This window comes from Pituophis catenifer, unplaced genomic scaffold (assembly GCF_029215685.1).
Source record: "Pituophis catenifer annectens isolate HBS135680 unplaced genomic scaffold, rPitCat1.0.hap2 SCAF_3, whole genome shotgun sequence".
Classification (NCBI taxonomy): domain Eukaryota; kingdom Metazoa; phylum Chordata; class Lepidosauria; order Squamata; family Colubridae; genus Pituophis; species Pituophis catenifer.
The window spans coordinates 178,646,430-178,673,278 of NW_027256883.1; the positions used below are offsets into that span (position 1 = coordinate 178,646,430).

At 41.4% G+C, this 26,849-nt stretch overlaps 1 protein-coding gene across 1 annotated transcript in view; it reads right to left on the bottom strand.

The window, feature by feature from the left end:
• Positions 1-8,253: 8,253 nt before the first annotated feature.
• Positions 8,254-26,849, bottom strand: part of NGF (nerve growth factor) — a 63,046-nt gene continuing 44,450 nt past the window's right edge. Inside the window, exon 2 of the mRNA XM_070939873.1 lies at positions 8,254-9,043. Within this exon, the coding sequence (XP_070795974.1) occupies positions 8,300-9,043 (744 nt within the window). The 3' untranslated portion in view covers positions 8,254-8,299. The remainder of the gene's footprint in view (positions 9,044-26,849) is intronic.

Here is a 26,849-nt window from a genome sequence, read left to right on the forward strand (position 1 = left end):
TAAAGTCAGTCTTTCAAATCCAGTAACCGTTTTGTGCTGTGGAAAATGGAGCTCAGGAACCCAGGTTGAAGGACAAAAGCCAGGAAGAAGGATTTTTCCTGGGACAGTTCAGGTTGCAGTTTTGTGGGAGGCTGTCTGAATCTGGGAATTATATTAACCATGTTAGTTTAAAAACCCATCTTCTCCCCTGTATTGCTTTAACGGATGTGGAGCTACAACTGTGTGATACTGTGTTAGACTGCATGTAAGAGGTTTACAGGCAACTTTGAGAAAATGTGCATCATCAGCCAGCAATATTTGATTGAAACTCTGATGCATTGAAGGTAATGAACGCCATTTCATAGATATTTCTGAGGATGCAACAAGAACTGTGATTTTTCTTATTTGATTTTCTTAAGCAGGCCAAGGTTAAGCTCTTGATTGGGTGCTTAGCTCTTCAGAAAAAGAGAAAATATTTACTATAAATTGCCCCTGTGGTAGTTCACAAGCAAAACAGGAGACCAATAGCATTTATTCCTGCTGTTCCCCAGCAACCAGTGCTCAAGCATCTTTACTCTGAACTAATATGGAGCCACCAGGCTTAGTAGTCACATCCAAGCAATTTGTGGCTTTTATCAGCTTCCTCCGTCTGAATTAAAAATGCAGCCAGATTTGGTTAAGAATTCTGAGATCTGCAGTCCCAATAGATCTGCCAGGAGCCAGCTCAAGAAAGGCTTGTGTAATATTTTTAGGTGTAAGGTGGTAACTATTAGCACTATTTATGGCAGCACATTTTGTTAGTTATTTTGATTTTTAATCAATTTCTTGATTTTTATCTATTGATAAATATCAATAAATTTCTCAGCCACTGTTTAAACAATAAGGAAACCAGCACAGATGTGGCTCTTCTCACTGAGCTATATGAATCAGGTTTACCTCATTCTCAAACATTATTCCTAATTGTACCTGTTGTACCCTTAATTGAAGTAGTAACAGAATTTCATTACATTTTGTATTGATTGATACACCAGGTCTAATCTGAAAAGGCCTGGGGCAAACATTCAACTTTTGCACTGCAATATTCCAGTTGGTGCAAGCAAGCTAAAGCATGTAAAGCACATTTATGTAAAGCATGCTTAATTTCAAATAAAGAATATGGAATTGTTTGTACAAGGCTTTTGGAGATTTACTTGAAATTATATAACCACTCACACTTTACCTTTAGCAAACATGTATGATTCCAGAATGTATTGGGAAGGCTTAGAACAACGATGGCTAACCTTTTCCGGATCGAGTGCCGAAAGCACGCATCCGAACCCCCCAAATGCAATGCATGCATGGCCCCTGCATGCGTCCCATGCCCCCACATGTGCCCTGCCCCCACACATGCATGTGCACCCCGCACATGCAGCCCATGCATGGCCCCCACCCCAGCAGTGAAATCCATTTACCTTTGCTACCGGTTTGGGAACAGGACCACATGGGAGAGCGCAGGAGCATGCGCGCCCATGTTATGCACACACGCACCTCTTCTGCACATGTGCAGATGGTCAAAAATGGGACATAATGACATCCTGGCAGGTGGATGGAACCTCCCACCATTGGTGCTACCCGTTCATGTGAACCAGATAGATCCAGCTGGATTTCACTGCTGCCCCGCCCCCTGCGTATGTGTAGCAGAGACCCAAAAACCAGCTGGTCAGTAGTAGGCGCGCATGCATGCGTGGCAGAGCTGAACTGGGGTGACGGCTTGTGTGCCCACAGAGAGGGTGTTGCGTGTCACCTCTGGCACGCATGCCATAGGTTTGCTATCATGGGCTTAGAATATGTGACTACAAAGGAATACTCTACAACTTTTTTTAAAAATGTTAATATTGGGTTGAATGTAAATTTTACATTTGAAACTTATGGACTTACACCAAATGCTTGTAGTTTGATTTTTGTCCATGTGACACTATCCAGTATAAACCAATCATATTATTTATGACAGTATTCTGTGCAAAGCCAATCAATTGTTGTTTAACTATTGATGTACCACATCTTAGCATGATGTATGAATTTATTCTTGTGCTTGTCTGTAACCATCCATTGTACTTATTATGGTAAATAACTGAATCTTAGCCAAATACTATGTTCAGATCATCATCTACCAGATTACTAGAAATTTTATTTACAAATCATGGTTTGCTTCAAAGGAGAATTTTCTGGATCTTAAACGTTTTTAACATGTAAAATATTTGGCACAATATTTCTTTTTATTTTGTCTCTATTTTATCATTTGGAAAGCGATATGACAATGAAGTTCATAACAAAACAACATGTTAAATTTGGGATTTTGAATTGGGTTACTGAATCCTAGGATACCACGAATATGCAACTGTTTTATATTCATTTTCCTCTGAACTTTATGATTTAAAGCAGATATAGAGCAGAGACTATTTTTATCTCATTGCCATAGGTGGCATAGATGCAAAATACAAATGTTTGTTTTTTTAGCCAACTTGAAAATAATTTGAATTCAATGGGACCAATACAAGATAGTTGGTCATTTTAAGAACCTGTGTCTCTTCTGCAAATGAACTTGAGTGGCAGCTGTCGCTGACAACAATCTGAAGTGGAGGTGTAGCAGGAAGAAGCCTATGCTGGCTGGAAGTATGCCATCTGCCAGTCCTTCAATTTATTCCAACAATTTGGAGACTGAATCTTTATCAGAGTTCTCAAGCTCTTTGAAGAGGTGCCAGATCTAACACAAGCTTCTGATTAACTCATTACAAAGACAGCAGTGGAGCAGCAGTTGTGATGTTGGTGGCAATTTCTTAGCTGAAGTTTGATAAAACCTCACAAGCTTTCACCATGCCAAAGCACCATATCTCTCTCCCAGGTTAGAAGACTGGTCCACATAGCACTTCTCACCTTAGAACAGAGGTGACGGCAGCATCACGTGATGTATCAGGACTTCCCCCCCCTTCACTAAACCGGGCGTTGGCATCAACAGCACGTGACACATCCAGCCCATGGGCCGGGAGTTTGACAGCCCTGCCTTAGAACATTTGCTTGATGCTCCTGAATTCTTCTTAATCCATTTCTTGGAAGTGTTTTAACTATATCTGCAAACGTATTTTCCTTTACTTTTCTCCAAATAACCCCATACATTCCTTCCATGGCTAAGACCCATTCCCAGTGTAGATCTCCTAGAATCCTCTTCTAAAGTGACACTTTAACTGACATTTCATGAGAATTTTTTTTCCCACTGGAAAATGTGGTCTCAGAAAATTAAAGAGCTACCAATATTTCCACAATATAAAATGTCTTTGTATGTATTTTATTTATTTTGCGGTTGAGAGTGATTGTTTCAACCTACTCCCATCTGATATCACCTGCCATAAGAAAGAGACGGAAAACAATTGCTTTGAGTCAACTTCCCAGTTTTCAAGTAAAAAACCCAACCCAAACCAAACAAAGAAACAAAAGTTGAGAAGATTGAATTCAGTTACAATTTCACCGGAGAAGCTGCTAAAAAATAATGCTTCTTTAAGATTGCACTCCATATGTCAAACATATATTTGAAAAGCTGTTGCAATAGGAATCAGCCTGGACTTAATATGAACATTACAGAGATATGCTATGATTGACCTTTTAAGCCATTTTTATCACATCTAAAGCATAGCCTGGATTAGCATAGTTTCAAGCATTTGTGACAAAAATACAATATTCTCAGCAGTACAGAATTGTTGAATTGGTAGGGGCTATTTAGGCAACCTTACTTAACTTCCCCCACCATAAGACTTATCAAATCATAGGAATGGAAAAGAAAGAAGGACCCCTGCCTCAGTAAATCTTCCCTATTGGTTCTTGTCCTACCCTTAGGTGCTATGGAGAATAAACAAATACTATATAATAAATCAACACCATGTGACACCTTTTCAAATATTGGAAGGCTGCTATCATATCTCCCTTTAGGCGTCTTTTCTTTATGTGAAACATTTCCTGTTTCTTTAACTGTTCTTCATTGGATTTAGTCTTTGAGCACCACACTTTTCTTTGAATTATTTCAAGTTATTCATTATCTATCCTTCTTCTATTATATTGAAGATATAGGTTACAGAATACCCAGTGTGATATGACAAGCTAACATAGAGTGGAACTATTATTTCTCATGATCTTTACTTCTGTTAATGCAGCACAAGATTCCTGTGGCTCCTTTGGCAGATGCAATTTACTGCTGGTCCATGCTTAATTTATGGCATACGCAGCTACCCAGAAGTAAGTACTATTGTACTCCTTGTAAGTACTATTGCTGAGCCAGGTACCATCTATGTCAGTGGTTCTCAACCTGTGGGTTGCGACCCTTTTGGGGGTCGAACGACCCTTTCACAGGGGTCGCCTAAGACCATCAGAAAACACATTTTCAATGGTTTTAGGAATAATTTTATGGTTGGGGGTCACCACAACATGAGGAACTGTATTAAAGGGTTGCGGCATTAGGAAGGTTGAGAACCACTGATCTATGTTGTAAAATTGTTTTTTTCAGATTCTTACATATCTCACCACTGAATATATAGTGTGGATAGGACCCAATATTCAAGTATATCAAGATTGATTGGACTTCTGAGTCTGTCTTTTGAGGTGTCAGCTATTCTCCCACCTTTATATTATTTGAAATTCGATAAGCATCCCTTCTATCTCCTCATCTAGCTGTTAAATCTAGTTTCCCATCTTCTCCCTTTTAATAAGATTAACAAATGTTTCTGGAACTTCCCCTGTATTTCAGGGGTTCAAAGATTATAGTCAGTGGTTCTGAGATAATATCTACTTATTCACCATCAATGTGGTTCCAGAGACTTGAATTCACCCCAAATAACTAGATATTCTTTCCTTACATATTTTGATTTGCATTTCTCTTCTGTGGCTTTTGACCAATTGACCTTTTTTCCTTTTGTGAAAAGACAGTTGCAAACTAGGAGTTAAACAGTTCAGCCTTCCTCATGCTGCAAATCACCACCTAGCCAATACCAGCCAGACCACCCGACCCATTTTTTGACTTTCTTCATGTTCCACACACATCTAAAGAATGATTATTTTGGGTTACTTTTGTTGTTCATAACAAGCCTCAGTTCATTCTAAACCTTAGTCTTCCTTATAGATTCAGGCTGTTTCCTGATATTCTGCTTTTGCTATATGCCTTTTCATTTGTCCTTTTTGTTTCTCAGTTAATCAGAGACCTTTTTTATGCAACTATGCCAATTTCAACAGGTGACTCCCATTTTTTTTCTCTTTTGTATTGTTTGAGTTTGGGCATTAATTATCACATTTTTAAAGAACTTCCTAAACTTCTTGAATTGTTTTTCCCTTGAAGATTTCACTATTCTGAAAGACTCTGTAACTTGAAATTTGCATGGTATTTATCTTGAATTGGCTTCTTAAAAACAGATGCTACTTTTTCAAAGAAACCAATGAAATTAAGATTTCTTTAATGCAGACTGAATGGACTGAAACACACATTATAGGCCTCACCCCAATGAGTCACGGAGATTAAAAAGCTTTCTCCAGTGTGGGGGAGAAACTGAGAAAAGAAAGTTTGCTTATGGGTTATATTCCTTTAAAAAATTGCCAAAATCTATTTTTAAAAAGTTGTGTAAGCAAATTTATTTCCAACCCCAATATCAGTTAGCCAAAGGAAGTCATCTGCATTTATCTACAGTATTATAAAACATGTTTCCCAATGGGTCTCTCTCCAGATGTGGTTGATTTCACTTCCTATCATTTCCACCCAGCATGTACACACATAATATTAGTTGGGAATGATGGCAGTTGAAATGCAACATGTATGGATGGTTAACAGATTAACAGAGTTGGAAGAGACCCTATAGGTCATCTAGTCCAACACCCCCCCCTCAAGCAGGAGACCCTATATCATTTCTGACAATCTTTTCTTGAAAGTCTCAAGTGATGAAGTTCCCACAATTTCTAAATGCAAGCTGTTCCATTGGTTGATTGTTCTCACTGTCAGAAAGTTCCTCCTCATTTCTAGATTGAATCTCTCCTTGGTCAGTTTCCATCCATTATTCCTTGTCTGGCCTTCAGGTGCTTTGGAAAATAGCTTGACCCCCTCCTCTCTGTGGCAGCCCCTCAAATATTGGAATACTGCTATCATGTCTCCCCTGGTTCTTCTCTTCACTAGACTAGCCATGCCCAGTTCATGTAACCATTCTTCATGTGTTTTAATCTCCAGTCCCCTAATCATCCTGGTTGTTCTCCTCTGCACTTTTTCTAGAGTCTCAACATCTTTTTTTATAGTGTGGTGACCAAAACTGGATGCAGTACTCTAGGTGTGGTCTTACTAGGGCTTTATAGAGTGGTATTAGTACCTCCCCTGATCTTGAGTGTATCCCTCTGTTAATGCAATTTAGGATTGCATTGGCTTTTTTAGCTGCCGCTGCACACTGCTGGTTCATATTTAGCTGATTGTTCATTAAGACTCCAAGATCCCTCTCACAGTGACTGCTATTAAGCCTGGTTTTCCCCAGTTTATATGTGTGCTTTTGGTTTTTCTTACCTAAGTGTAAGACTTTACTTTTCTCTACATTGAATTTCATTTTGTTAGACAGGGCCCAGTGTTCAAGTCTGTCAAGAGCCATCTGGATCTTGAGCCTATCTTCTAAAGTGTTAGCTATTCCTGCCAGTTTAGTATCATCTGCAAATTTGCAGATGATACTAGTTTTGGAAGTTTAAACTATTTTTTATATTAAAAAATGCTTGAAAGTCCACATTTTTAACTCCAGTGAATCAGCACCACATTTTGGTGAAACAATTCTAAATACCCTGCATGTGCACACCAATTGTGTTTCTTTCTGCAGCCAATCTTCCAATTGCTGGTGACAATCAATTATGTACTCAATTTTCATTCATCCTCTGAGAAAATGGTGGCAGTTCTGGGCAGGAGCGGGGAGGAATATCATTTGCAACATTTTCATCTATAACTTCCACTGAGTTCAAAGGACCAGGATGGTCTTTATTCCTAAAAATCAACCAAAATGTACTTTTTTATTCTATCAGAAGGACTGTTTTCTCAGGAACCTTCTACTATTTATTTTGTGTCTATTCAGTTTTGATTAGATTAAAATTCTATCACAAAGGTATAAAATCATCAAAGTTTAGACTAATCCATGGAGTTTTGCACTGATCCCAAACCTAATCAAATCAGTTACAACTAAAACTGCAATCTTGCAATTACTTACCATGGAGAAAATCTGCTAAATAGAACAGAGCATGAATAAATCTGAAGTCAATACATCCTGGGTTGCCATATGAGACGATAATCTTACATATACTTACTTAAGAGCAAAATGTATTGAAAATAGTGGAACCTATTTTGAAACACGAGAGTGTGAAATTGGATTTTATATCTTGAGGAATCAACAATCAGGACACATTTGTTCTATTTATTTAAATGGGATGGAGTTAGATGTAAATCTAGCTGGCCTCAGGCTGGCTTTAGTTTTGCCAGCAGTTGACTAAAAAGTAGTTGCTTTTAACTACATGTTATAAAATAGGAAGCAAAATGTTTGCTTAAATGTTTCCTATAAAAGGAAAAAGAAATTTGTATACAATTTGAAAAAAAAAGGCATCAGGCTACAAGGTAGAAACCATGAGTTCAAGTCCTGCCTTAGCCATGAAAGCCAGGTAGGTGACCTTGGGCCACTCACTCTCTCTCAGCCCAATCCACAGGGTTGTTTCTGTAGGGAAAAGGTATGTTCAATATGTTCACTGCTTTACTTATTTGTAAAAATAATACGTATGTGTATGGGAGTGCTCTGAAGACAAGTTTAACAAGAAGTCAGTTGCAAATCTAGTATTTAGAATGTATAAACAGAAGGAAATCAGCGTATCTGACAACAATGACAGTTATGCGTCTCCTCAGGTGTGTAATATGAATGAATGATTCTGACCCAGGAGAGGGAGAATTTCCCTAATGGACTTGTATGTAATGAAGTTTGATCTAGTGCAGAGTAACAGAGCAACTGCACATTAAATAAAAAGATCAGGTGCAGGACACTGAAAACAGCCATACATTCTTTTCAGAAACTTTTCTATGACAAGCATATTAAATAAAAGCTAAAATATTTGTTTAACAGGAAAAAAATGCCATTAATGCTCACATCATGTATTCAGTTTTCAAAAGGATTTAATAAATTATGATGATTCATTGATTTCATTGTATAAACTATAAATATATCATAGAGCCCTCATAATTTAAAATAATTTACAGGCTGAGGTAGGGGGTGGGGAGAAAGTGAGTATTGGAGCAATCAATGGTCAATCAGAAGTTCTCAGTTTTTCTACTGATTACACACACACAGGCAGTGTCAATCCGAATGAAGCGCCAGGATGCCCGATTGCTTTCCATGGTTAACGCCTTGACAAATGTGTGTGTTGTGGTACAATAAGAATTCCAGTGCCTGGAATCAATACCCCTGCACCCACTCGGAACTGGTTTTGGATTTCTGCACTTGGTCTCAAAAAAGTACTGCTTGTAGACATTACCATTAAGATTTACATCCACCATCACAGTCACCGGTTTGCCTTTGATGTCCGTTGCTGTGGTTTTGTTGGCAACCCAGACACTGATACTGTCACACACAGAATATTCCCCTCGGTTATGCACAGGATGAGCTTCACGTTTGCTCCGGATATTCCTATTAAGAGAGTCTGCATTGTCCAGGAACTCCACACTTTGCTCATCTCTTGACAATGGTGGGGGCTGAGTGCTGAACAGAACACGAGGTGACTGGAACCGCCTCTTCTGAAAAAGCTTGGGATCCACAATGATGTTTGCTGCTGATCCAATTTCTTGATCCTCTGCCTTCTGAGGAGCAGGATGGCGCTGATCTGTGTTTTGAGATGTTTTCAGACCCTCGTGAGTTTTAACACAGCTGGTATCAGAAAGGTCAGACGTTGCAGGGGAGCCCAGAGGGACATTATCTTCAGATTTTGGTGCTGCCCATATGCCAATCAGAAATGCTATAATCAGAGTGTAGCACAGCATGGACATTACGCTATGCACCTAGGAGAGATCAAACCAAGAATGTTATTGTGAGCAAAGACAACATAGAAAAACATGCATTCCAAGATGAGTGGAGAGATATGCTGATACAGAAATGCCATGGAAAATGTAAAGCTAAGACATTTCACTGTCTTACGAGAGGCCCAGCCATGTGGATACCAGATGCTGCTTTTTCTTTCCCACTGCAGAAAGGGTCATTCAAACAGCAAGCCTGCTTAATAAAGTGGGGATGCTAAGAAATAATACACCACCCAGAGTCACTTTATCAGTGAGATGGGTAGTATATAAACAAACAAACGAAATAATACTAGGGTTACTGTTAATTCCTGAAGTACTAGAATATAACTTATATCAAGCAGTGTTCTTAGTTTATTAGTAGGAAGAACAGAGACTGACAAGAATCTCTATGGACTAAGTTGGAAGTTCTACAGTAAAATCCATGTAAAAAGGAAAAGTGGCTGAAATATACTCTGTACTTGCATCCAGATTGCCATGAGCCACATCAGGAGTAAAATCCAGCCGGTTCTGACAGGTTCTGGAGAACTGGTAGCATAAATTTTGAGTAGTTTGGAGAACTGGAAAAATGCCACCTCTGGCTGGTCCCAGAGTGGGGTGGGAATGGAGATTTTGCAATAGCCTTCCCCTACCATGTCCACCAAGCCACACCACACCCACCAAGCCACACCCACAGAACCTGTATTAAAAAAAAATGGATTTCACCACTGAGCCACTAGTTCACAAAAAGAGGCAGAAAGGCCAGCACAAAGATATTGCTAAATTAGACACAGGTACCTGAATAGACTGCGGAAGAATAATTTCTTCTAAGCTGCACTTACTTCAATTTCTTAAAAGCTTCTTGATACTAAGTTGTAAAATGCTACTTTTGCTACTGGAATAAATGCTATTATGCAAGTCCTGACCTGATATTAGTTATAGAATTGTCAGTTTCCCCAGAAAACTATCAGTACAATAAAACATGGGACAAATCCAACACCCAGTTAAATCTGTTTAGATTCATTGACTTTAAGGGGTTTAAGAGCATTTAATCTCGTGTTGGATTGTGGCCATAGTTTCAATTGAGTAAAAGTTCTGAAAACAGATTCCCTTTCTCTTGCACAGAGTAGACAAAAGCCTAAACCTCTTAGGGGAGAATGATTCAGACTTTGTTGTTTATCTTTAGATCTGGCATCCATTCTGAAATTCTTCAAGACAAAGGCCAGTCATTATTGTTGGGGCTCTCTGACAAACCATAGATCCTCTTGTTCCCTGCAGTTATATTTTTCTAAAGCCAATAATCTGTGTCAAATTCAAAGTTCTTTTTTGTTAGAATTCCTCAGATAATTTATACTTTTAGTAGTACATTTAATAGATAATCAATACTCTTAATCTTAGGATACTCATCAATCAGTCAGAGTGGTTGCTATGGTTGCAGATTCTATGCAAAATATTTGCTAAAATCACAAGAAAGGAAAATTCCAACAGGCAATGTAACTAAATTTTGAGGTATGATACTTCAGCATGCAAAAATACAGACAGCCAGAAGATGGCAGCAGCAGGTTTGAGTTTTGTTTTGTAATTGCCATCTAATAATTATTTCTATTTATGCAGCCCACATACTGTATCCCTATCCATCCTCACCATTCTGAATGTGCTACAAAAGTTGGAGACAAACAGAGCTAGGTGCTTGTTGTGTCGCAAGAGGAAATTAGTTCTAAACCATTTAAATATGTTACAGCTCAGAGAGGCACCAGATTTCTCAGATTCAGTTGAAGCACTGGGGCCATCACAGCAATTCAGAACATGTCGAATGAGTTTCTTGATGTCAACATATATGCTAATTAAAAATAGTTTGTGCAACAAAATTTAAAGACAATATAGGCACACCCTGAAGTAGATCTACATCAGTTTTGTTTACTGTAAGTCATTTGAGATTCATCACTCTGTACTAAAAAGGAAAAAAAGATTAAGTGTGTCAATAAATGCTATTTGTATTTCTAACAGGGTGGAAGAAGGGGGTGTTATGTTAACATAGCAACATTTAAAAAGTTTTTTTTGAGATTTTAGACATAAAAATCTTAATCAGAACTTTTGTTTAGAATAAAATTAGCAAAAAATTTAAAAAGAAATCATTAAAAGTCAGGCAATAATGCAAAATATTGACATTTACCTTTATATTTTCAAGCAGGGCTAGGTTCTTTTTTTTTTTTAATTTGATTTATATGCCGCCCTTCTCCGGAGACTCAGGGCGGCTTACAATGCGTTAAGCAATAAGCAATAGCCTTCATACTTTTGTATATTTATACGAAGTCAGCTTATTGCCCCCACAAACTGGGTCTTCATTTCACCTACCTTAGAAAGGATGGAAGGCTGAGTCAACCTTGAGCCTTGGAGAGATTTGAACCAGCAGTAAATTGCAGGCAGCTGTGTTAATAACAGGGTGCTTAGACCACTGTACCAGCAAGGCTCAACTTCAAATTTTGTCTCCTGCTGCTCAATTTCAAATGTCCTTAAAATATTTTTCTGTGCATATGAAAACCACTGAAAACTAAATCGTCTGCAGCCAATTCCTCTTTTGATTTCATCTTATACTTTCCATGTTCCTGTTCTAACAACTCTTGATAAGCTAACCATTTTTCTTTATGTACTGTTTTTTACTCTAAAATCTTCTATTGCTAAAACCCATGAAGATATTTTTGATCTCAGGCTAGGTTTATATCTGTTCCATATTGTCAATATGCCACTTCTAATATACGTAATGACTATTAAAGTCTACATTAACCTTAACTTTATTGTACCATAGAAAACTATGAACCTTAGACCATGTCCTTCTAAATCTAAAATCCTCTTGCTCCTCAGAAGAATCCATTCTTTCATCCAGATTAAGCAGCAGGCTGAAGCTATCAATCAAATTATAAAAATCATTTAATGGTGTGCATATCTATATGTTAATCAAATGGCTCTTTTGTATTAATTATAATTAAACAATATAAATGGGGTCCTCAGAATACAAACCTATTGGTATAATTGATACATTGTGATTAAGTATTTTGAGCAGACAAAAAAAGACAAAAGACAAAAAAGTTATTTCATAGATAAATCTAAAGGAAATCACACTCTATTTTAAAAAGAACCATTCGCACTTTGCAACTCAAATGATGCGCTAAGCAAAGATTAAATACAAACAGATGAGAAACAAAACAAAACAAAACTTTCCATACTGCTAAAGGCAATGTACAAAAAAAATATAACATATTCTTTTGCTAGTAGCATAGTCTCAAATAACTGACTGGGATTTCAGGGAAATAACGCACTTCTTAGTCTACAGTAAAACTAATGGGTCTACAGTTCCATAACAGTGATTTACGGAAAGAATTTGAATTTTTATAGATTCCGAATTCTTCAACAAATTATAACCTGACTTTGTTTGCTTTTTCAAAAGTTTCGCTGAATCCACAGGAGTTTATTTAAAAAAATTAAAGGAACATGTCAAGAATCAGTTTTTACGATTAGTTGTAAACTCACAGTAAGCGTTTTTAAAAGCATAAAAAAACACGTGCATGCCTCCAAACTAAAGGTAGTTAAAGTTAATTAAAAGAGGCAATATTCAAGAAATAATTGTGCCACAAGCAGAAACTATAAAATGTCCACAAAGTGTGCTATAGGAGAGTCTTATGAAAGTCTTTGGTGGAATCTGCTACATACAGGAATTAAACATTTTGAAAACATCCAAAGAACAAGTTTTAGTCACAATTTATTAAGCTGAGTATGTATATCACCTATTTCTCAAAGAGTTCAAGATAGTGTATGGGACCGAGATAATAATTGAATTTAAGTCACCTTCTGAATCCCATATCAAGTGAGAACTTTAGCCAGAATCTTCCTGGTCTCATATCATCACTTTAATTAAGATTCTCCAAAAGTAAAATGTTGGTGTTGGAGACAAGCAAACTTAAAATGAAGCAGTTTTGAAATATATAATCAAACTATACTCTCTACTCTTTCAAGAGAGAAAGTAGTCATAACTGGCTATTTTAAACTTTGTGCTGTTTCTCAGCTATAACCCCTAGATTACATCAGGAATTAACAAAAATTGCCTAGTTTTGGTGAGCAATAGAGAAATTTGCTGGATTGCTCAGCTTCCTTCTTACCACTGATCTCAACTGATACCTCTGAAGCAGTTGAGGATATCCTCAGGTTCTCTCTTCATCTCTAAGACTGGAAGGGAGGAGGCAAGCCCTTTCTAAGGGGAGGAAAAATAGGTACCTCCTCTGTCAAAAAACTGTGGGAAGGAACAGAGATTTGCCAAGCATGGAATATCTGTCAGGTGCTGAGAAATGGGCTCCCATTTCAACAAGCAAAAGGAGAATCATCAACCACATGCCCCTATAGGTGACAATGTTACATTGGTCAACCTCTACAACCTGTTTTCAAAAAGTAGCCTGCATCATTCAGTTTCACACATATTATAGAATTTAAATAATTTAAAGTTATGAAGTTAAAGATATATCTGTAGGACACAAAACCACACACACACACACACACACACACAACCCCTACATTTCAACCAAGGAACCAAACATTTGTATCCATTGAGTACTCATTAATGTCAAAGGTTTTCCTAAAATAAATACAGATTGGATGACTTGGATGTTCTCCTTAGACAAGTATTAAGTAAAAAGACAATAAAGTTTAAAGTTATCTTAAGTAGAGAGGAAGAGAGTCCTTTTTGGCTCCCTCTGTGTCTTGTGCTTTTTTCAGGTCACTTTGGGAGTCACCTTATTATTATAGTCTATGGCTAACATGGCAATTAGCTGTAGGTCTGGGGTTGGCACCAATGCACGGAATAGATTCTGAACTTGGATGCTCAAGCTAATTTCTACTTTCTTCTGGGCCCTCTAATTACCAAGATTACTATTGAAAACCGAACTGCAAATCTTTTGCAGCAGAAGGGAAGCTTATTAGCTGATGCATTTTTCCATGATCCTTTCCCCTCTTCTAATTCCTTATATTTCACTTTTCTATCTATCCCATGTCTTCTTGTTTTCCATCATTGCTTTTTTTGTTTTCCTTCTCCCTCTATTTTCCTATGAGCTTCTTTATGCCCATTTCATCCAGTTTTGACTTCTTGAGTCCATTGAAATAGGCTCTCCTTATCAATCCTCATAGCTTTTTCAATTTCAGCAGTGGGGATGCTCTTGCTGAGGTGAAAGCCTCACCTCACAAGCCAGTGTGCGGGTCCAATTAGTCATGTCATTCAACCTTAATTCCTTGCTCCATTAGTTCAGGACAATAATTTTTTGTGGAATTCATTCCCTCAGAATGAGGTTCCTTTAAACTGTAGATAGAGCAGAATATTTTTGAATAAAGTTGCCAAAACTGATTAAGACAATGAATCATATTGTGTTTACAGTCTTATTATCTCAAATATGGTCCACGTCATAAATAACTGATGTTTATGCACTGGCATATTGTTTTTTCTTCTTTGCCACAGCTTGGAATCCTACACTGGAAATATATGGTACTCAGGCTCAGGTTATTGATCGGAGAGATGCTCCATTATCAAACTTTTTATTACAATCAGGCATAAAAATGATATTGGTTTCAGTTTATTATGCAGCCAAATAAACTGCTTGCAGTGAGTGCTGTACTGAAGCAACTGTTGATTTTAACAATACTTATATCGTTAGTATCAATATTATCTGTGAAATTATCTTTGAAATAGTTCACGAATTTAAATCTTTCCAAACAAGAGCTTCCAAAGTTTAAAGGGACAACTCCTGAATGCTCTATTTTAAGGGTCCATATAATGAACATGTAGACAATTTTTTTTCATGAAAAGGCAGACATACAGTTTCTTATGTCCTATTTTAATCACTGAAAAAAAAATCCCCAATCAGCAGAAAATCAAACTAATTATCTGATCTATTTTCTTCTCTGTAAAGCTTCTGATAACAATATTTATTTTCTTTAGATTTAGGCTCCTGAAAACAAGTAGGGTTTTATACCATTTGAACATTTTAAAACACGCAGTTTGAGAACAGATGATGGTTCATACTTTAACACCCCAACAAACTTCACCAAATCCTCCAAAATGTTTCTAAATCTCTAATTCTCACTCTCTACTTAACACTAGCTTCAGAAAATAAAGACTGCATGTTTTGTTCTTTCTTTGGTCTGATCTCTGCATTAACACATTCCATAACTGGGAGGAGGGAGGAAAGCTAAGCCATGATTCCCAAATGTCTTGGTCTGTTCCACAAGAGTTCAATTATTGAGAACAATCTCCATAACAAAAGATATCTGGCCATTCTGCATGGGCCTTTGAAAGGATTCCAACAGTCCTACTAGTTTTATTGAACTCTTTCCAAATGTAAATTTTATTATCAGGAATTACAGAGTTGGAAGGGATCCCGAAAGGATTCCTAGCCAATCCAATCCCTTAACAATATATTTCATTATACTGTAATCTATGTTTTGGAGTACAGCCTTTATTAATCTTTTTTTTTGTTCCACACATATGCCAAAATTCAAGTGTTCTCATCTTCCCACAAAATGCAAAATATACTGGATTACATTTGTGTAGGACTATCCTATTAAAACAACATTTTTGCCACAAAATCTACCACTTTAAGCATTGTAAAACACAAAGCTACTAGCATCGGCTCATGCCAAAAACAATTGAATAGGACTTCCAACGACTGCCATCCTAAGAAAACAGAAGTTTCTATTTCAACCCACAGTTTGCTTTAACAAGAAAAAAATTCCCAATTCAGCAGTATCTTTAATATTCTTTTTTTGGGTATATTTTCCAGATACTGTAACAATGATATGTCCAATAAATGAAACTCTATCAAGCAATGAAGTTAAGGACAATATCTGTGAGTATTTCAGTATTATCTATCCAGTCTGCAAGGATTAACAATTTATTGAATCCCAAAATGAAAACTTTATTTGCCAGTTGTCAAACCAGATCTACATTTTTTTTTGCTTTTCCTATTTGAACAATATGAAACATATTCATTTTAATCATTTTTAATAGTAAGCAGCCAAATCTATGCGCCTTCTCATGTAGGATACCATTGATGCCCAAACGATGTCATTTTTCAATAGAATGGAGGGGGAGGGGAAGAGCCCTCCCCCTCAATACAACAATTGTATTGTTCAAGAACAATACAATTAAAAATAAAACTCACATTATAAATCATGACCAATGATTATTGCACTGCACAAACACTTAATGCAAATATCCAAACCAATATAAACATTTAATCCTTCTAATATTCAGATGAACGTTTTATAAACTTTAAATATAACTTATAATAGTATACATTATAAACATTACAATATAATGCCTATTCCAATTCCTGGGAAAGGTAGATAACTTTTTTTAGCATGTCTTTGATGAAGTGACTGATAAACCTTAAAATATGTCTTTCATTATTGGTGATCTGATTAAAACATCTTTTCACATATTCCAAGCAGTCTACCAGCTCTCTAGAACTTTGTCTGGATACATATCAAGATTTGAAATATTCAAATACTTCAAAATATTCTGTAAACCTATGTAAATTTTTTTACTGAAAAGCTACTTAGCAGTAGTCAATCAGATGCTAGCATAACAAGTCAAATATCATTAACTTCTACAAAACATTAGCAGGATTACATGTCAGTCAGAGGTTGTATCTGACATCTTGCAGTGGTTGTATCTATTTAAAACAAACGTTTACCCTAAAAAAAATCTATGACACTTAAAAATATGTTCCTTTATGAACTAAAATTGGATAACTCATATTCTTCATCTTTGCAAATGAATTCCTAGGAAATTTGAGAAGGTTTTGATGCAAAGCAAATAATCTAAAATGAACAATTTATCTCTCTGAAATTTTGTCTTTGTGAAATCCCTCCTGCAGCTATAATAAAAAAATTCAAGGTAAACCATCAATATAAATTTATTACAAAGGAATTGCTTCATATAATTACCTATATAGGGTTAACTTTGATGTTGAAAACTAAGTAGATAAAAAAATTGAAGAACCAAGTTGGCAAAAGCTGTTTGAGCTTTCCATATATATTTGAGGGCTTGCTATAAAGAGAAGCAGATCAATTTATTTTCCAAAGCACCAGAGGGACAATGGATGGAAACTAATCAAGGTGAGAAGCAACTTGGAATTAAGGATAAACTTCCTAACAGTGAGGATAATTAACCAGTGGAGCAACTTGCCATCAGAAGTTGTGGGTGCTTCATCATTGGAGGTTTTTAAGAAGAGACTGGACAATAACTTATCTGAAATGGTATAGGGTCTCCTGCTTGAGCAGGGGATTGGACTCCAAGGTCCCATCCAGCTCTATTCTGACTGGTTGATTGTATAGTGATATTGTTGGATGATATATCTAAACTCTGGTTTGATATTGCTAACATGAAGGTAACCAAAGGCTTGCTTACTTCAAATCTATATCCCCTTTCCTTTTTATGCTTTTCTGAATAAATTTACTTTTAAATAGTCATAATTATTAAAGAAAGAGCCTGCCCTTTATTACACATGACACAAAGGTTATATTTTCATCATAAGTTTTTCAAAAAGGATTCCATATCTATTTCATTCAACAGATTTATAGTTTTTGAATCTGTTTTCTTGTAGTTACCGTTTATTGTAGCTTACTCCTAAGTTATTCAGTTGAGATGTGTTGTACTATAATTGACTTCATTCCCAAAAGATAAAGAGCAGGTTGCAGGAAGTTGGTTTATGAAATTATTTAAGATTGAAATATAGTGACTCTGGGACAGGATTGTTGGTTTTAATTTTTTTGGTAAAAGCTATCTTGAGCCTGAGTCATTTTATATGCAGGCAATCATGTCTTTCACTATTCCATGAACTGAAGATGAGCACTGATGGTCTGATGCAAAGTGAAATAAACAGAATCCTTAACTTTTCCATATCTCACTCCTGCCCTTCCCCAGGCCTCTGTCAACTGTGACAACTGATTGATTCCATCTAATATTACGATCAACTTGACTTGAACTCTGAGGAGGCAATATATAAACACTGTAATTACATAAAATATACTCTTAATATAATATAACTATCCTATGCTGTATTTCAACAATAGGGAACAATAGGGAACTGTAATGCTTTTGATATCTGACAAAATGTCAATGATAGGGATGGTTACAATAAAGGCTGGTCTATCAAAGAGTGGTTTTAGATCATCAAGAGTTTCACCAATTCAGTAGCAAAGGTCAGCAGGAGAAATGAAAACCTGCTATCCCAAATTTGCTTGATACACATATAGTTTACCTTAAAAAGCCTCACAATCTTCTAGGGTTTCATTTTTCTGATTCCATTTGACCATGACATCTTGAACAAAGAACAACTCTCTAGTCAGGGAAATGGCTTGGGTTAACAAGAGCGCCATAGATCCCATCTACCCTAAGAGATGTGGTTTATTTGAGTAGAAGAATCCTTAAGATTAAGTGCTGGTTTCTTTTTTGTCCCACACCTATAGAATGAAGGAAACCAAACACTCTCTCCCTCACCACTAAACCCATGCAATTTAGACATTTAAGTCTAAAAAAACACGAATGCAAACAATTCCATGCAGAAATTAGATTCCCCCCACCCCTTATAGCAATGATTTTCTTTCAGTTAAATAACCAATGGCCAGTACTTAGTCATTAACTTTAGGGAAGAAAAACATTTCTTAATTTCTTAATAAAGAAAAATAAACCTCTAGAACAACCAGGTGAAACAGAATTCTGGTGAATTAAAAAAATGTTCTGGTGGAAATCTGGGTTTAATTCATGTTATGATCATTCTGGATTTCCAACACTCTCTAAGAATCAGTAATTTGATACTCTTGATATCTCATTTTACAATCCAGATTTGGTTTATAGTTTTGAGGATTCACTTTTACTGTGGAAAGTCTGTAATTTGTAATAGAGCTGTGCAAATATAGCCATTCTCTTTCTGAGTACAGAAAATGAGGAATCCCTTCACAGAATTTTTTCAATTAAAAAAGAAAATTCTCACCAATCTCCCAAATATGAGGATCACCATATAAATATTAGTAAGGTATTTTGTTTTCTAAAGGAGCCCTGTAACAAAGTTTTGGCAACCTAGCCATCATTTTGTATCCTCCACAATTTCTAAAGTTTGCTTGGGTGAGAGAATGGGCTTTGCTTTACCTGAAAGCCCTTTCTGATTGCGGTGGGTCCGGTGGTCCTCTTCCATGGGAGTGCTCTTCCGATGACGTCGGATCGGGTCTGCTAGCTGAGAAGCTCCTCCCTTCCTGTAGCCTCCCAGCTTTCTGATGAGATTCGATTTGTAGCAGACCTACACGGTGAGCTGCAAGAAAGGAAACAGGACACCAGAACCCCGCCGAATTGGCCCTGGGCATAACAGGGCGGGGCGGACCACCGGACCCACCGCAATCAGAAAGGGCTTTCAGGTAAGGCAAAGCCCATTCTCATTGATCGTGGGTCCGGTGGTCCTCTTCCATGGGACATACCAAAGCGTGAAACTATAGGGAGGGAATTGCCCTGGCTGATGAGGAAGTCCGCTGGAGGACCTGTTGGAGTACCCTACGCCCAAATGCTGCATCCGCAGATGCAAACTGGTCTAGTCGATAATGCCTAATGAACGAGGTAGGGGACGACCAGGCTGCAGCCCGGCAGATTTCCTCCAAGGAGGCTTGGGTGGCCCAGGCGGCCGAAGTGGCCGCACTGCGGGTGGAATGGGCCGTGATCCTGGGTGGAACTGGCAAGGCCTGGGACCCGTAAGCCGTGGCTATGGTGGCCCTAATCCAACGCCCCACTGTAATGGATGAGACTTTTTGGCCCATACTAGATGGCTGGAAGGAGACTAGAAGGGATTCTGATCTCCGAAAGTCAGATGTCCGATGGATGTAGATCCGAAGGGCTCTCCTCACGTCCAGGGAGTGCCAGGCTCGTTCTAAGGGCAGGCTAGGATGTGGACAAAAATTTGGAAGGACTAGTTCCTGTGCCCTGTGGTAAGGGGAATTCACCTTAGGGAGGAACGTGGGGTCCAACCTAAGTACCACCCGGTCAGGATGAAAAACGCAGAGATCAGCCCTGATGGAGAGGGCTGCCAACTCTGAAATCTGCCTGGCCGAGGTTATGGCCAGTAGGAAGGCGACCTTATAAGACAGGAAATGTAGGCCCACTGACCTTAGGGGCTCGAAAGGAGCCTTCGTGAGGGCGTCTAGCACTAAGGGCAAATCCCAGGAGGGATATCTGTGGATAGAACCCGGGCGAAGGTTGGAAGCCCCCCTGAGGAAGAGGCGGATGAGGGAACGACTCGAGAGGGAATGTCTAGAACCGCAACACAAAATAGTGGATAGGGCGGAGACCTGCCGACGGAGCGTGTTAGGGGCCAGGCCTGCCTCAAAGCCGTCCTGCAAAAACACCAGTACCTGCACCGTGGAGGCCGACGTAGGGACGATGGAGCGACGGTTGCACCATGACACAAAGGAGCGCCAGGTGGAGTCGTAAATCCGTGTTGTTGACGGGCGTCGAGCCGCTTGGATAGTGTTGGCGACCCGAGAAGGAATCTTGGACTTCTTCAGCAAGCTCCGCTCAACCGCCAGGCGGTTAGCTGAAGCCACGCCGGATCCGGGTGCAGTAACGGCCCTTGACGAAGAGTCACTTTGTCTCGAGGAAGACGCCAGGGATGACGGACGGACAGGGCTTGGAGGTCCGCAAACCATGGCCGACGGGGCCAGAACGGGGCAATCAACAGGAGCTCCGCCCGGAGGAACAGCATCTTTCTGATGACTTTGGGAATGAGAGGCAGAGGCGGAAAGGCATAGAGGAGGCCGGCCGGCCAGCTGCTGTGTATTGCGTCCACTGCCTCCGCCCCCGGTTCCGGGTAGCGAGAGAAGAATCTCTCTGTCTGGCGATTGGCCCGAGTGGCGAACAGATCCACCACCGGGAGGCCCAGGCGGTCGGTGATCATCCGAAACAGGCCCGGGTCGAGGGCCCACTCCCCTTGGTCCACTGACTCCCGGCTGAGCCAGTCCGCCTGGGTGTTTGTCACGCCCGATATGTGAGATGCCCGGAGGGACCTCAGGTGAGACTCCGCCCAGGCTCCCAGACTCTCGGCCTCCTGCATGAGGTGGCGAGACCGGGTCCCCCCCAGGCGGTTTACATGAGCCTTGGCGGCTACGTTGTCCATCCGTACCAATACGTGTTTGTCTGACACCTGATCCTGGAAGATCCGAAGGGCCAGGTGGATGGCCCGAAGTTCCAACCAGTTTATATTGTGTGTCAGATCTGACTGGGACCAGCGCCCCTGAGCCATGGACGAGGACAGGTGGGCCCCCCAGCCCAGGAGACTGGCATCTGTAGTCAGAATAAGGAATTGGGACACCCTGAACTCCCTCCCCTTGAGGACTGCTGCTGAAGACCACCACTGGAGGGAGAGGAGAACTTTGTGGGGAAGGAGGACCTTGCGGTCGGAAGTCCCTAGATGACGTTTTTGGAACGGGATCAGAAACCACTGCAGATCCCTGCAGTGGAGACGCGCCCAAGGAATGATCCCGATGCAGGAGACCATCTTTCCCAGGAGCTTGGACAGGGCTGCCAGGGAGACTGGTCTCCCTGACGACACTGACCTGACCAGTGACCGCAGGCTGGACAGGCGGTCCTGGGAAAGATAAACCTTGCCTTCCACCGAATCTATGATGGCTCCCAGGTGCTGTATGCGAGTCGTGGGTATCAAATGGCTCTTGGCCATGTTGACGGAAAACCCGTGGCTCTCCAGGACCTGGAGGGTGGTGTCCAAGTCCTGGCGCGCTAGATCCTCCGAAGTCGACTGGACGAGGAGATCGTCCAGATAGGCCTGGATCCTTACTGGAAGAGTCCGGAGGTAGCCCACTAGCGCGGCCATGATTTTTGTAAAAACTCGGGGAGCCGAGGATAGGCCGAATGGAAGGGCTCGATATTGATAATGACGACCCGCATAACAGAAGCGGAGGAACTGCCTGAAGGCCGTGTGGACTGGAACGTGGAGGTAAGCCTCCATCAGATCTATTGAGGACAGAAGGTCCCCGGGGCCTGATACCCTCCAAGATGGAGCTGAGGGACTGCATTTTGAACCGACGGTATCGGATCCGTCGGTTCAGGGATTTGAGGTCTAGAATTGCCCTCCAACCCCCCGACGACTTCTGGATGACGAACAGGCGGGAGTAAAAGCCTTGTCCGCGCAGCTCCTGAGGTACCGGTTCGATGGCCTGAATCTCGAGAAGATGTTGAATGGCCGATACCATCAGGAGCCGACGAGCCCGATCCCGAGAGAAAGGGCATTTGAGAAATCGGGTCGGGGGTGTGGAGAGAAATTCGAGGGAGAGGCCCACCCTGACAGTCTCCCTGACCCAGGCGTCCGAGGATGTGGCCTCCCATTGGCTGGCAAACAGGGCCAGGCGGCCTCCGATGGGAAGGCTGGACGAACCGTCAGCGGGATCTGCGGGGGGAGCGCCCACGATCCCCACGGAAGGGGCGTCTAGATTGGCCCCGCTGAGAATGGAACCCCTGACGCTCGGAGGGGCAGAATTGTCTGGATGGAAACGACCTCTGACCTTGTCGAGGAAAGGAGAATCCTTCTGGCCCTCGAAAGGGACGAAAGGAGGAGGAGGAGGAAGAGGGGAGGAATCTTTGTCCCGACCTACGAGACATGGAAGGTAAGTATTTACGCTTGTCCCTAGATTCTGCTAGGAGAGGTTCCAATGGAGCCCCGAATAGGAAGGGGCCTTCAAAAGGGGATGTCGCCAGACGCCATTTAGATTTGGCGTCTGCCTGCCATTGTCTGAGCCAGGAAAGTCTACGGGCCGTGATAGTTGCCCCAATGGCCTTGGCCGTGAACCTGGATGAATTCAAGGTGGCGTCGGCCGAAAACTCTAAAGCTGCCAGTACCTTAGTAATGTCCTGCTGAGAGCGTAAGTCAGACACTGGAAGACGTTCCTGCAATTGCTTGAGCCAAAGAATGGACGCTCGGTTAAAGAAGGAAGCAGCCATTGAGGATCTGACGGCCCATGCAGAAGCCTGGTGAGACTTGACGAACACGTGCTCCAGACGGCGTTCCTCCGGCCGGAGGTTCTCCTCTGGAGGGCCCGCAGTATACGAAGAGGTCGAAAGGGCGGCAACCGGAGCATCCACCGAGGGCACCTGCAGAAGGGAGGAAAACTCCGGGGCCATATTATAAATGCGCTTGTCCAACGCATTGGGTCTAGGCCCCGAAGCAGGGGCAAGCCATTGCTTAGTGAGGACATCCCGGAACAATTTGGGGCCTGGGATCTCTTCGGTTTCAATGAGAGGTTCCTCAAACAGAGGCACTGAAGAAGTTCCCTCCCCAGCCGGATTAGGGCGGGGTGTTCCTAAACCAGTCGTTAACTTAGCTTTGTGCAATAAGGACCTGAACAATTGAGGTTTGAATAGGCCTATGAAAGAAGGTTGGTCTGGGGATAAGTCTTCATCATCAGACAACTCAGTGTCCTTAACCTCCTCACCGGTGAGAGAACCTTGGACAGAAGAAGCTGATGAATGAGCTCTGGCAGGGGGTTGAACCCTATCTGACATAAGACATGAACCTTCCACATCTATGTGAGAGGGTGAATCAGAAACCCATGAGGCTGTTCTGCGCTGTCTGTCGGCCTGAATGCCTTGCTTAATGGCCTGATGGATATAAGCCACCAAATCTGGGGAAATTACAGGCCCCTGCCCTTGGTTATCAGAACTCTGCAGGACTGGGGAAGGAGAAACCCTGCCCCCCCTGGGGATTGAGCCCTGGAGGGCTCTTCTTCTTGATTCCCAAAGAGAGATTCATTAACTTGTTGCTGTGGCTGAACAGAAGCCCCATCCCCATCCGGGGATAAGGCTGGAGGCAAGGCCTGGGCAATGGATTCAGGTCTCACAGGAGAGGAGGCCCGAGCAGGGATAGAGGCTGAGGCATCAGCTTCCTTAATAGAGGCCTCCTTGAGGGCCTTTTGTATTGAACGTTCAATTGCCTGGTGCAGCCTCATCTCCTCCCTTGATCTAGATTCAGAAGATTTGGAGGAGGATTTTTTAGTCTTTTTTGTAGGGACCTCAGCTGAAGTTCCAGGTTGGTCCAAAGAAGGGCCCTGTCTCTTAGTCTTAGACTGTCTGGTGGAAGCCATTGTAGAAAGAGGCCCAGACCTCGCAGAAATGCAAAATGGCGGAGGGAGCAGAAAGGCCAAAATGGCGGCTGCCACGAGGTGAGCAGGGATCCCTGGAGAGGCCTAGGAAGGCTGCAAGCCGTCTGCCGAAGAAAGCCCTCCAACCCCCGGCAAATAGAACAATTAATCCAGGAGGGGAGGATAATCCTTAGTTAATCCCCCCCCCCCGCAGGGAGAAACTTACTTTGGCAGCAATGAGTTCCAATTAGACTGTGCTGACTCCTTTGCAATTCCCTCCAGGCGCGTGGGCGAAAGCCCAGGAGGCGCCAAATCGCTGCTGGACAGGCAGGAAAAATCGCCCTGCCTGCGGTCCTGCCGGAGCTGAAGAGAGAGCCGGAGGAGAATGGGGCGATTAGGCCCGAGGGAAAGGCTCCCAGCTCATGTGCCTTCCGGCGCGATGCAGCCCAACGGAGCAGTGGAGGCTCCGCCTTCCCCGCCCCTTCTGGAGCTGGTGCGGCGGCGGGGAAGCAACCACCTAATCCCTGCCTGAGGGCTGCTGCAGCGGCATAGGGAGTTTAACCCCTCTCGCTGCCAGAGAAATCTCCACCTCGAGGGAGCTAACTCACCTCGATCAGTCCTCAGCGGCCTCGGGACGAAACCTTGCTCGCTGGGAAATATTCCCCCCCCCCTGGGGGAATCAGGCAGGCAACAATTTAGAAAGTCCAATTAGCTGGAAGGCAGGGATCAATTTAGAATATCCAATTAAAGTTATAATACTTCCAAAGTTATGGAGCAGCTCAAACCGTGACTTGATCCAAATCGGATCGAGTCTGAAAGCTGGGAGGCTACAGGAAGGGAGGAGCTTCTCAGCTAGCAGACCCGATCTGACGTCATCGGAAGAGCACTCCCATGGAAGAGGACCACCGGACCCACGATCAATGAGAATATGGCAACCTTTAATGAAGAATGGAGGTGAATATACTCAGATAGCACTGCTTTCTTTAGTGGGGTGGCTGGGCGAAATGTAAGACAAAAAAAAAAAAATCTGGGAAATTTTCCCAGAAAAAAATTCCTTTGAAAAATAAAGCGTCACTATTTTTATTCAAAAGCAGTTAGAAGATAATCTGCTATTGATTTCTGCTAACTTTAAAATACTGAGACCAAGAATCAAGGATTTCACATAATTACTGACTTTTTCCAAGTTTCCTTGGATCGCGTCACGTGCCATATTATGACTTTTTTTGCCTTTGCGGAGCCAGGGTGCACATGACGCATCCGGCCTGCGGGGCTGCCAGTTTGATACCTAGAGCAACAAAAATCCTCTTATTTCATTCCATACAGAAAGGAAACCAAACGAAAACAAAAACTCAACTCTCAAGCCCCACCCCCAACAGCAACATCCTTACTTTATATTAAAAGGATATAGGCAGTAGCGGGTTTCACTTACCTTCACTACCAGTTCGCTTTGCTCACATACGGCGCTTCTGCGCATGCGCAGAACCTTCTGTGCATGCGCAGAACCTTCTGTGCATGCGCAGAGCATCCGTGATGACGTCCAGGTGGGTGGGTGGAGCCTCCTGATGCTGCTTACCGGTTCGCCCGAACTAGGGCGAACCAATAGAAACCCACCACTGGATATAGGTCCCTGATCATATGCAAAATAAAAAAGGGAAAGAAATCTAGACAGGTTCTGTGAAGGGGAGATAAAAAGCCATCAAACTGCTTCTCCCTTTAGAAAAAACTGTTAGGGTCAGGAGCTGGGAGGTGAGGTGAAGAAAGAGATAGTGCAAATGGATAAACAGACTACCCACAAGCTCCACAGAGTAACAACATTTTCAAAAGGGATAGTTTTAGATACACCACAAATGAGCTTTAAATATACCACAACTGAGCACAGGCAGCTTTTGAAAACATCTGGCAACAGGGAATTGCAAAGCTTGAGAGTAGAATTGAGCTCTCATGTGGGACAGCCCTTTGGCTCAGCCCCAAATCCTGTCACTTCAGTATTTCTGCAGAAAAAAACTATCTCAATTATGGATTAATTACAAAGCAAGACTTCCTGATAGTTAAATATAATCACATAGACAGGAATATACCATTTTTAGTTATCATTTTGAATGTGATATGTTTTCTTCTAAACTTCTTTCAGCTATCTGACAGCAGACTAATGGATTCACAGGTGCTAATTCCTAATTCACCATTACTGGGATTACCACAGATTTTTTCCCCTATACAATAGTGTGAAATTGAAGATATTACAGTGTGACAACTAGATGGACATCTAATGGGTACAGATTATGCATACATGCTCATTATACAGCTTCCTCATTGGCTAGAATCACCAGGTGAACACAGCATGTTTAAAAATGGTATCAGAGTAGGACAAGAAGAAAACAATGAAAACCATTGGTAATATTTGGAGGTTGCTTTTAAAAATGCTCAGTGCAGGGGTTTCAAACTAGATTTCTTCAAGGTCTGGATCAGCATTGCAGTTTTCCTCCATGGGCCGGCAGGGAAGCAGGGAATGGGGAGGGGGAGACAGGACAGACACCTCCTGCAGCACCCTGCCGGCCAAAATGGGGCACAGGGGAGGGGCTGCACATGACCCCCCATGTCCCGTTTTCGGCCTGGATGGCCTCCTGCAGCACTTTGCTGACCA